The sequence below is a fragment of the Vulpes lagopus genome, chromosome 8 (assembly GCF_018345385.1).
Source record: "Vulpes lagopus strain Blue_001 chromosome 8, ASM1834538v1, whole genome shotgun sequence".
NCBI lineage: Eukaryota > Metazoa > Chordata > Mammalia > Carnivora > Canidae > Vulpes > Vulpes lagopus.
In genome coordinates, this window is record NC_054831.1 from 79,077,853 (window position 1) to 79,090,059 (window position 12,207).

Consider the following 12,207-nt stretch of genomic DNA (forward strand, 5'->3'; position numbering starts at 1 on the left):
CATCTCTGTTTACTGTCTGCCTACCCCAGTTAGAATGTAAGTCCCATGGAGGCAGGCAGTTCTGCCCATAGTGGTCACTGCTGTACCCTCGGCTCTTCACCCATGCCTGGCCCACTAGGCGCTGAACAGACGTTTGCCCAATGACTGAAGGGTGTGTGCCAGAGAATGAAGTAACACCACCGGCTAGGAGAGGCAGCCAGCTGCAATCCAGTTGTTTCTTGTCTTTTATACTAAGTGTCCTCAGCTACCAGTCTATAACCCCCACTCCCTTTTCTTCCCAAATGGTTATTTCGTGAATGTCCCCAGAGAAACGTGGCCTCTACACATGGCTGATGGGGGGGGCTCCCCTTTTATCCAGATTCACTGCTTCCCCCCAAGGCTGCCTGGTTCGGGAAGCCCTCACCAAGTGGTTGGACGCCTCCGCAGCAGTACCTGCCAGAGGCCTTGAGCAGGAGCACGCCAATCTTGCTGCAGACCCTACATCACGCTCAGAGCCCTAGCTGCAAGGGAGTCTGGGAAATGCAGTTTCCAGCTTCCCAGCAGCTTCCCAGCCTTCCCGGTGCGAGCTGTCACGCTAGAGCAGTATTTTCAAGACCGTGGATTTATTCACCACTAGCGGCCTTGAAATCAATTTATTGGAAGCCGACCAGAGTCCTTTTTAATGAAGTAGAACAGACGACAAAGTACCACGGTGTACCCTACATTCTGGGATGAGTGCTGTTTCATGAAAATTTCTGTCCAAGCGTCAACCCAAACTATTACATCAGAAATTCTGGCGCATCAGACTTTTTTCAAAAAGCTCCCCAGTTCATCCAAATGTGTGGCCAGGAATAAGAGCCATGGGGGTCTGGTTTCTCCCTTAGAGAAACGATGCTTCTGTACCCATAACTGTCCCCCAGGATCCCACTCAGCCGGCCCGTCCTGCGGCCACACTTCCTCGGGGTATGTCCCTGAGCCTCTGCTCGCCCCCACTGACTAATGAAACTTTGCTCTCCTGCGGCTGGGCCCGGTCCCCAAGCCTCTTGAGGGACTTCCGCAGCCTCGGGGCGGGGGGAAGAAGGGGTGCTTCCTGAATCCAATCCATTGCTGGGGTTCAGTAGGTCAGGCACACAGTAAAAATACCAAAGCGATTCAGCCCTAAGGAAGGACACAATTGTTCCCTCAAAAAGCATCCGCACAGCTCAGCACCGTGCACACCCCGTGCACACTTCTGGAAGGCTGCCTCGTTTCATCTGGCCCAGGACACGGGAGACAAGCTGACCGTCAAACCAGCGTCGGGCACGGCCACTCCACCCGACGCCCCACGTGGGAGGGCTGGCTAGCAGTGACTGCTTTAGACTCGGGGAAGATTAGCAAAAAATTCTTCACCCCAGAGCTTCCTGAAGGGACTGCAGGCCAATGACTCTGAGGGCCTGACGTAACGGACAGAGACCCCCAACTGACCTCACCAGACCACAGAGCTACGTCCACTCAAGAACTGGACACCGACACCAACTTCCTTCTGGCACAGATGTCAGTCCTGACTCGGAAACCACAGGTCGCAGGGTCGTGACCCCATCATTCACCACCTGCCTGAAACAGCCTCCCTCGTGGAGACACTGGGAGAGGCCAGGCCAGGGTGCCCGGCGCTTTCTTTGGAGACAAAGGCACAGAGGGGATCCCTCCCTCCCCCTGCAGCCAGCACAGCCAAGAAGCTGGGGCCACTCCGTGTACGTGTGACAAATGGCCAGAGGGCACTGAGTTGGACTGGGAGGGAAACTCAGCTCGCATCCTCCTTTTCCAGATGGGTAAACTGAGGCCGAGTGCTCCTCAGCCACTATGTGACACAGGTGGTCCTATCACTATCTGGTCCCTGAGCTCTTAGGCCAAGGTTTTTCCCCGAACCCATGGTGCTGTCATACACATCATCCCTGGGTCTCCGTCCTCGGGGAGCACGCCGTGGGCGCGTCAGGGACAGAGCTGTGACGCGGCCAGGCCAGGGAGCCTTCCTTCATCCGTAAGCCGCCGGGCCCCAGGGGACGCGGACAGAGCATAAGGGTGGCCCCCCAACACAGTGAGGACCCGGGCAGGGAAGGCCGCCAGCCGCCCGGCCCCATGAGGGCATCTGTGCACGGCTGCCACCAGCCACCACCGGCCACCACCAGCCACCGGGGAAGCGGAGACAAAGGAAGGAGAGCTCCTGGGTGTGAGGTCAAAACGCTGACCTCAGTTTGCAAAATCGCAAGAATTGCGATTGGTTTCCTGCTGCCAGGGCCGCGCTGCCCCAATTCCCAAGGGGCTGCCCCGCGTGCTTCCCTCAGTGCCACCGCGAGCGTCCCCGGACACGGCCCAGCAGCCGCGGCCTGTGGCCGGGTGGCGCGGCAATCCCCGCAGAGTGCTGGGGTGAGCGCCAAGGTCTCCGCTCACGGCTCAGCTCGTGGGAAGGCCACAGCGGCTGCCACGGGCCTCCCGGTGGCGACCAGCTCCCACCTTGTCCCCACCAGTCCCTGCAGGGCCGCGGAGGCGCAGCACACAGTGTGTAGCCCTGGTGCGCACATGGCTCCACACGGGAACCCAGCCCAGCTGCACGATCCCCGCGGCCCCGGGTCTTCATTGTCATGATGGAAACGATGCCACGCGCGTCACACGGTAGCTGTGAGGACAAGTGAACCCATGGAAGGCTCTCCGGGTGTGGGTGTGCACAGAACGCTAGCTCGGTTTCCCTACGGGCCTCCAAGCCTCCCCCCCATTCCCCATCCCCTCCCAGGGACGCTGCACCCCCGATTCCCCACCCCCTCTGAAGGGGGGACTGCACCCACAATTCCCCATCTCCTCCGAGGGGGGCTGCACCTCCGATTCCCCACCCCCTCCAAGGGGGGCTGCACCCCAATTCCCCACCCCCTCCGAGGGGGTGCTGTGCAGAATCCTTGGGACCCTGCTCCCTGAAGACCATTTTGCAGGCTTGTCAATCAGAAAGAGCCCTGGGGAACTCAGCGGAGACCCTGGCCTTGGAGCAGAGCACCCGTAGTCACAGAGGAAGTGGCCACCTCCACCTGTGGAGTCCCCCAGAGGAAGAGCCCCCATCCCACCCCCCGCCTGGCTCCCCAGCTCCCCCAGACAGGTGTGGCCCCCCTCCTGGAGTCTGGCCCCAGCTTTCCTGACCAGGGAAAAGGCAGCCACCAGCCACCGGGGAAGCGGTGCTTCTGTGCTCAGGGCAGCCCGGGCCTCCTCCTGCCCCATCCCAATCTCAAGGCCCGCTTCTCCAGACCCAGCCCTGGTCCCCATCCGTGGCCACCATCACCCTGGAACCAAGAGGAGACCGAGCATCTGTCTTTCACCCCGACCCGCCCCGTGGGGAAGGTCACCATCACCCGTGGGGAAGGTCATCCGGCTGGGATTCTGCGGGAGCTGGGGTGGGGGTGGGGGGCGCCTGGACCAGGCTGCAGATGCAGGCCGCGGAGCCTAAGCCCAGGGAGGGAACTGCCACACGTGTTCAGCTAGCACCTTGCCTGTGCCTGGCGCAGAGCAAGCCCTCAATCTAGAGGATGAACGACTGAATGAACAAATGAATGAACGAATGAATGATGTAGCGTGCAATCCCTGAACTCTGCATTCGGGAGACATCAGCCGTGTTGCTCAGTCCCAATACCTGAGATCCCGGGCTGGACCCGCTTTCTCACCAGATCCACCCTCCAGCAAAGGGGAGTCCGCCCAACGCTGCGTCCCAGGAGGCAGACCTGCAAGGACACCCGTGGGCCCCCTGGCCCTCTGGCTGCGGCACCCTGAGGTCAGAGGGCAGGAGGGGCAGAGGTCGGAGGATCCTTCCAGTGTGCTCGCTCTCTGGAGGCTCTCCAATCCTCGGGGTGGGGGGCTCCAATCAGGCCACCGGCTCCTCCGCTCTGAGGCCTGAGGTGGTAACGCCAGTGGGCCCTGCGTTCTCTTCTGCGGCCTTCCTACGCTCTACCCACGGGGTCTGGTGAGAAACAGGTCAGCAGCCCAGGATCCCAGGTGTTGATCCTGTGCCCTGAGTGTGGGAGGAACGGCTGATGTGCCCCGAATGCAGAGCCCAGGCTCTGCACGCTAGCTGTCAGGACGCAGAGACAGGGCCGGGGAAGGTACCGTTCTAGAGGTTGGCCAGAAGGAAGTCCTCCCCCATCATCTTGGGAGGGGGGCCAGGAAAGTCCTTTCTTCTTTCTTAAATTGCTTTTTTGGATAGTTAATAACATCCAGGCAGCTCAAAAATCCCGAAAGACATAAAAGAGTACTTGCCCTGAAGTCTCCACCATCTGGGCAGTTCCAGGGTTGGGGTACTGAGCGCCCTCCCGGGCCGACCTCCAGCCCTGCAGCAGCTGCACCCCATGTCCCACCACAACCCTGAACAAACCCGGTCTCCGGGACATTTCCACCAAGTAGGAGATCACACCTGGACAAGGCGGGGAAGCCCTGCCTGGGATGCGAGGCCTCCAGAGTCCCTGCCCCCGGCTGGCCACCAAGGCTCCCAGAAAACCCAGCTGAGGGCTGTTCCTCACATCCTGGACCTTCAGGAACCGCATCCAAAGAACGGGGGGGGGGGGGGGGGGAAGCGCATCTTCCCTACGGCAGCAGTGTTCTCTTCAGATCGAAAAACCCAACACAGTTTAGCACTGAGCAGCGGCCAGTGTGCGGTCCTGCGCCATCGCCATCGGTTGGCGCCGCTGCCAAGTGCAACCTCACAGAGAAACTCCCTTAGCAGCCCCCGTGCTTTATCCCGGTGCCCAAGCCCCTCTGCCCTCCCCCGCACCCCCTCCCCGCACTCCTGCAGCAAGTGGGGGGGGGGCCCAGCCCACAGGCATCTCTGCCTTCTGGAAGCCTGCCAGCAGAGCCAGGGACCAGTGGGCAGAGAGGGGGTGAAGGTGGCCATCCACGGGTGCTCCCGCTGCGGCTCCAAAGGAACCTCCAGACAAGGGCGCCAGGCTGTCATTGCATCGCAGAGACAACGAGGACAGTCAGCACGGGAAGCAGGTGTCATCAGCACCCGCAGAACCTCAGTCACCTCACTTCTCACCATCCCCCCAGGAACAAGGAGTGCCAAGCGCCCCCCTTCAGCCCCAGGAGCCCCCGCGGCATCTCAGGCTCTGGGCCAGGCGCACAGGCCACAGGGGCCTCGTGGCCACCCCAGCAGGAACCTGTTTCACCACTGAGGGAAGAGAGGGCGTGCAGGGGACCCAGGGAAGAGGGTGCCGGCCACACAGCTGGTCCAGGCACCGGCAGGGAGCACATGCTTCCTCCCACTCACTTCTCACCGGCCTGGCGCCCAGGCGGGGTGCAGAGGCCTGGGGTTCCCAGTGACAGGGGTTCACCCCAGCCGAACCCCTCCCAACACGGCAGAAAAGGGAAGGAGTCCCATGGCTCTGATGGCAAAGTAAAAGTGAGTCTCCCAGCGGGCTCGGTGGGGACTTGGGGCATCAGGGCCTCCCTCATCCTGCCGGGAAGAGGAAGCCAAATGCAAAGGGGACCCCATTCAGGGACAGGGGGCCGTGGAGCATCTGGGGGCCACCGCCCCTGCAGAGGGGGCGCGGGTCGGGCCTGCAGGTGGGCCAGGTGGGGTGCCCCAGGCAGGGCCCCGGGTGGGGGGGGGGGGGGAGGTGGGCAGGTGCTGCCGGCCAGGCCTACCTCGCGTCCCTCGGCCTGGGTGCTTTCTGAGCACTGCCCCCCCGCCCCCCACGCAGTCATACCCACTCAGGTCCATTTCACCAGGGATCGGAGGACTTCCGAGAGTCCCCGGGCAGAGGCGGGCGGCGGCAGGACTTGCACACAGAGCCGCCTTCCGCGCACCGCGCGCCCTGGCCCGACCCTCCCCGGGACCCAGGGCCGCCACCGAGGGCCCCCCGGCGGCGCCAACCTGCCCCACCGGCGCCCCGGGACTTGGACGCAGCTGGTCCAAGGGGGGGCTGGTTCCGAGTCGGGGTGCGCACCGGCGCAGGCACGTGCGGCGGGCGGGGGTCAGGTGGAGGGTGCGGGGGTGCGCGGGGAGGATGCGGGGGCGCGGGGGGGGGGGGGTCCGGGGAGGGCGGAGGAGGGGGTCGCGGGGGGTCCGGGGAGGGCCGAGGAGGGGTGCGCGGGGGTCCGGGGAGGCAGGGCGGGGTGCGCGGGGGGTCCGGGGAGGCCGGGCAGGAGGGCGCGGGGGGTCCGGGGAGGGCGGAGGAGGAGGGCGCGGGGGTCCGGGGAGGCCGAGCGGGGTGCGCGGGGGTCCGGGGAGGGCGGAGGAGGAGGGCGCGGGGGTCCCGGGAGGCCGGGCGGGGTGCGCGGGGGTCCGGGGAGGGCGGAGGAGGAGGCGCGGGGGGTCCCGGGAGGCCGGGCGGGTGCGCGGGGGTCCCGGGAGGCCGGGCGGGGTGCGCGGGGGTCCGGGGAGGGCGGAGGAGGAGGCGCGGGGGGTCGGGGGAGGCCGGGCGGGGTGCGCGGGGGTCCGGGGAGGGCGGAGGAGGGGGTCGCGGGGGGTCCGGGGAGGCAGGGCGGGGTGCGCGGGGGGTCCGGGGAGGCCGGGCAGGAGGGCGCGGGGGTCCGGGGAGGGCGGAGGAGGAGGGCGCGGGGGTCCGGGGAGGCCGAGCGGGGTGCGCGGGGGTCCGGGGAGGGCGGAGGAGGAGGGCGCGGGGGTCCCGGGAGGCCGGGCGGGGTGCGCGGGGGTCCGGGGAGGGCGGAGGAGGAGGCGCGGGGGGTCCGGGGAGGCCGGGCGGGGTGCGCGGGGGTCCGGGGAGGGCGGAGGAGGAGGGCGCGGGGGTCCCGGGAGGCCGGGCGGGGTGCGCGGGGGTCCGGGGAGGGCGGAGGAGGAGGCGCGGGGGGTCCGGGGAGGCCGGGCGGGGTGCGCGGGGGTCCGGGGAGGGCGGAGGAGGAGGCGCGGGGGGTCGGGGGAGGCCGGGCGGGGTGCGCGGGGGGCGGCGCGCACGGGGGCGGGGACCTGCGGGCGGCGGGCTGCGGGGCGGGGGCTCCGCGCGGGGGGCGCGCCTACCTTTCCTGAAGGGCATCGCGGAGGGGGCGCCCCGCGGGGCCGGCCCGGGACACCGAGGCCGGGCGACGTCCGAGTGGCAGCCCCGCGGCTCGGGGGCGCCTGCGGGCCCCGGGCGAGGGCGGGCGAGGGCGGGGGGCGGGCGGAGGAGGGACGTATTTGGGCCGAGCGGGCGCGTCACGGCCGCAGGGAGGATCCGCGGCGGGCTCGGGGCGGGCTCCGGGGCGGGCCCCGCGGAAGCCGCTTAACCCCCGCGCTGCCGGCGCCGGGGCCGCGCGTCCGCTCGTCCCGGGAAGGGCTTGGGCAACTTCAGCCCGTGTCCGCGGGCACACAGGACGGGCACAGGGACGCCTCCAGCTTGAACCGCAATTAAAGGACGGATGGAGGGGCCCCCGCCCCCCCCCGCAAAAGCGCAAAGTGCATCCCCGCAGGCAGCCTCCCGAGCACCCTCCTGCAAAAGCCTTCCCACCCGGGGCTCCTGCGCCCCAGCAGCCCCCACCTCTGACATTCAATCCCCCCCACTGTGGTCCCCGGGTCCTGGGGAACCCAGACCAGCACTTCGCACGCAAGGCAGTAAGTATGTCAAAAAGAACTTAAAAATCACCGCGACGCGCAGAGGCAGGAGGGAGACCTCCCCGCACTTGGCTCGCCCCTGCGAAGGCCAGCACCTGGAAGTGCTTTGTTTGATGGGATCAAGTCTCATCAGGCCGGTCACCCTTCCTTCAGGTGAGAGCTATTTCTTGTGAAAAGTGCTACTTTAGGCTGCAGTTTGAAGAAAGGATGTTAGGAACGATCTCCTGACCTAATATTTGAGACACGCATGCTGATAGCAATTTCTCCCACTTTCTTTCTTTTTTTTCTTTAAGATTTTATTTATTTATTTATGAAAGACACAGAGCAAAAGAGAGGCAGAGACACAGGCAGAGGGAGAAGCAGGCTCCATGCAGGGAGGCAGGACTCCATCCCGGGACTCCAGGATCACACCTTGGGCGGAAGGCAGGCACCATAGGGCTGAGCCACCCAGGGATCCCCTCCCACTTTCTATGAAATGAAAAAAAACAAAAAACAAAAAACAAAAAAAAACCATACGGGTGAACGGAAAAGTCAGTTGTTTGTTTTTGATCATTTCTTGGTCACAGTTTCTTAGCCTATTCTCCCTTGTGGGTAGAGCAGCCCAAACTCCTGCCCTGCATTCAAAGGCTCAGAGCCCATGTCTCAGGGAAGAAAGTCATTGCTCATTCAGACAGGGTGTTGCCAGTAGGCCTGGGACATGGCCGTGGTGGAACCTTCTGGAAAGCCACTGTCGCATGGGCCTGGCTGGAGATTGGGACCATGAGCTCTCAGGCCTCGGCTCCTGTGCCACAGGCCTCCTGAGAGTGGGTGTGAGTCTGTGTAAGAGGAACAGGAAGTGAGGGATGGGGCGGTGTTTTGAGAGATTATCACCTCCCTCTACCCTTTCCCCTGCCACATCTGTACCCTCTGGTGGACTTGCACTTTACTCCATGGACTCACACGCCAAGGAAAGCAAATTTTATCTAAGGCCCGATAAAGTGTGCAAGACTGCACATCTCAGAACTGTCCAGCCACACGTCACAGTGAAGCCAGAGGACGTGCACTTTGGAGTGGGTGGGCCCACCTTCCTTGTACCTGGCACCTTCACTGCCTCACGAGACCTCATGTGGCTGTGATGCAATAAGAAATCTGCATTTGGTCCCTGTCCACAGTTCCTGGCACATGGGAACCTTGGAATCTCCACAGGGAGGAGGGAGTGTTTGTGTGCTCGTGGAAGGACTGATGGTGGCCGGGGCACCCAGGCAGCTTCGGGATAGGGGCTGGTGGCCAGAAAGACCACCTCATGCTTAGGGGGTTGGGATTTTTAGCACCACCCCTCCACCTCCAGGGAGGAGAGAGGGCCTGGGAAATGAGTGGGGTCTGGGCCACCCAGGTGGCTCAGTGGTTGAGCATCTGCCTTCGGCTCAGGGCGTGACCCCAGGGTCCCGGGATCGGGTCCCTCATCGGGCTCCCCGCAGGGAACCTTCTTTTCCCTCTGCTTATGTCTCTTCCTCTCTGTTTCTCATGAATAAATAAATAAAATCTTTAAAAAAAGAAAAAATGAGGAGGATCATGAGTGGTCAGTCACGCCAACATAATGAAACCTCATTAACCCCCCTAAAAGATGGGGTTCAGAGAGCTTCCAGGTTGGTGAGCACGGGGAGGCACTGGGAGGGTGGCGAGCTCAGGGCACGGGCAGTCGGTGCACCTGTACCCTCTCGCCTCGTCCTGGCCATCTCTTCCACTTGACAGATCCTGAGTCGTATCCTTTATAATAAACTGATAATAACAAAGCACTTTTCTGAGTTCTGTGAGCAGCTCTAGCAGATTATCAACCCTGAAAGAGGGAAAGTTCTGGAGCCCCCTGACTTTGTAGCCCAATTGGACAGAAGAGTTGGTGCCCAGCAGCTGCACTGGCATCTGAAGTGGGGGGTGGTCTTGGGGGGCTGAGCCCCCTACCTCCCCTGTGGGGTCTGTGCTAACTCCAGGGAGTTATGTCAGAACTGAACAGGATTGCAAGACCCCTGGAGAACAGGCTTGCCGGCGGGGACACCCCACACACTGCGTCTCAGGAGCATCCGGAGGAAAACCGGTCCGGGCTCACAGAGCCCGATGGCCCTGCGTTGGCCACAGTCCTCTAGAGGAACAAGAGCATGGGTGGGACTCTGGGCTGCCTTGCACCTGTCACTGTGGAGCAGCAGCCCTCCCAGACGTCAGCTGTTGTTAATAACCCCGGGGACATTCTTTCGCTCCCAATCAGAATCAGCCGTGAGGGTGGCTTTCAGAACTGGAAGAGTGCGTCTGCTTGTCCTCCGCACGAGGGAGGGAACAGCCAAGACTGAGTCCGCACAAGAGATAAGCGAGTGGCGGGAAAAACTGGATCTGCTCGTGGCAGCCAGGACCAGGTGCGGGGTGGGCAGCTGGGCCGGGTGGGGGGCCTGGCGTCCCGGGCTCACGCAGAGGCAAGACGTGAAGCAATTTTAGATTGAGAATATATTCCCAGGCGCCGTGAACAATATAGTGTGAATCATAGAGTGAAGTCATCCTGCCATTACTCGCCGAACCCCCAACTGTATCCTCTCACATTTCTGCTCTCAGGCTAATGGACTTAACCCTGCTCTTCTGAGGAGCATTTAACAGCGAAGGGGTGCCTGGAAATCTAGTGGCTGGAACCCTGGGGGAACCGAGGAGTGTTGCCGGGCCAGCTTCAACTCTTCCTGTGGGTCCCAGTGCTGGTCACTTTAGAACGGTGGCCGTCAAGGGCATGGTGGGGTCGCTGAGGTCCGGAGAACAGAGGCGCTGCGGGCAGGGGAGCGGGCTGGAGGCTGGGTGGGTAACGGGGTGGCTGGGCCTCCGCAGTAGTTTCTGATTTAGTAGGGCCAGGGGTGAGGGTGCAGGAGTCTGCGCCGCTAGCAAGCTTCTCAGGTGATCGGGATGTTGCTAGTTCTCCTGGACAGAGACCCAGGGAGGAGCATGGAACCAGGCTGTGAAGGGGGAGGGCCCTGGCGGGACTGGATCAAAATTGGGGGCTCCTTTCACCCAGGGCACCAGCCAGCCTCCCCCTCGGGCATCCGTGCATGCTGCTGGGTGCCACCCTGCGCAGGCTCTTGGGGCAGGAAGCGCCAGGCCCCTAGCCTCGGGTTTTCTTACTGCAGGAGAAGGGCCCCCTTCCCAGACCTCTTTCATGCTGTCCCCACAGGGAGGGTAACATGCAAGTAGAAGAGATCTAGGGCTTTCTACCCTGGCAGTTCCTCCCTGGCAGGGCCTTTCCCTAGCAGGAATTTGCATCTCCAAGCCTTCCCTCTTTAGCAGAAGGTAAGGTTTTTGTCTCCAATGAAGGAATTAGGGCCCTAGGAGGAGGGAACCTTTTGATGGGGTCAGGGAGCAGCGGTAATGAGCCTTTGAAGGAGGAAGGAAGGAAAGGGAGTGCCTGGGGACTGGGAGCAGCAGGGCCCTGCCCCACCTCCACCGGAATCCCCCTGTGGAGAGTCCAGCGGGGGGCGTCCCCACTGCAGGGCACCCCTCTGCCCCATGCCCCTCAGCCTGGTTCCCTTAGTGGGGAGCTCCCGCTGCCTTCAGCTTTCCAGGACCTGGGGTCCTGCTGAGAGCCAGCCCTAGGATGGGTCCGACAGAGCAGGGATGGAGGGAAGAGACTGGTGGGAACCCTGCTGCGGCTTCCTATGCTCTGTGACATACCCTCCTCCAGCCTCAGTGTTTTGTCTGTAAAATGGGCGTAATGTGTTCTTCATAGATTGCTGTAAGGATTCGATGAAATCATATTTTCCTGGAGCACAAGTGCTCAATGAAAGGTAGCTGACTTTATTGTTGTTGTTGTTGTTAGAGCTGGAACAGGGTCCCTGGGGTCCCAGAAGAGCAGAGAAACCATTCGAAGCATCTGGGAGGTGCAGGCTGGGAGCATGTGGGCCGGCCCAGGAATGTTGGAGCTGAGCATCTGTGGGGTCGAGTGAGACAAGGGAAATGTAGCTGCCTGGGGATGAGCTCCCGAACTGTCCATTACCAAATTGTGAGTGTGTGTGTGTGCATGTGTGCGTGCACACGCATGTCTACGTAGGTAACTATGAAAGAATCGATGATCCACATAGATTTTCTCATCCATGAGAAAACTGTAAACAGTAATACCAGTCTCCGACCAAAGGAACCAAGAGACCTGGGAGGATCGGAACAGCGAGACACAAGACGAGCCGGGAAGGTTTTGTGGTGCCCCCCAAAATAAGTAATCATTCTGCCGAGGTGCCAACAAATGACGAGGACGTGTCCAGAAGACACAGAGGCCAACCTGAGCCAGAAGATAACGCATGGTAGTAATGGACTGTGACCCGGAGAATAAAGTGAGAACCCAGGAGTCCATACTGACATAAATTTTTCTAAAAAATTGAATAAATACATAAGGGAGGAGGGAAAGCTCTTCCTCACAAATTCTAGAATTTATGGACATGGTCAGAATCCTAGCTAATAGACGCAGAAGGAATCACAGAGCCAGAAAAGTCACCGTTTGGTGAGAAGCACAGGCATAATTGTTTCACAGCAGGCCTGTCGGTGGGTGAGGGGATCAGCCAGCAAAAGCGCAGCGAGAAAGATCAATGGTCCCCAAGTATCTCCCCCAAGGTACTTGCGAATTACGAAGGGGAAGGTGGGGGGAGACTTCGTGGTAGAGACGCCTGGAAGCCTCCTCG

At 62.1% G+C, this 12,207-nt stretch overlaps 1 protein-coding gene across 1 annotated transcript in view; it reads right to left on the reverse strand.

The window, feature by feature from the left end:
* The window catches only part of PFKFB3 (6-phosphofructo-2-kinase/fructose-2,6-biphosphatase 3), a 75,748-nt gene extending 68,634 nt beyond the window's left edge, over nucleotides 1-7,114 (reverse strand). Inside the window, exon 1 of the mRNA XM_041765211.1 lies at nucleotides 6,965-7,114. Coding sequence (XP_041621145.1) covers nucleotides 6,965-6,980 — 16 coding nt within the window. The 5' untranslated portion in view covers nucleotides 6,981-7,114. The remainder of the gene's footprint in view (nucleotides 1-6,964) is intronic.
* Nucleotides 7,115-12,207: the final 5,093 nt, after the last annotated feature.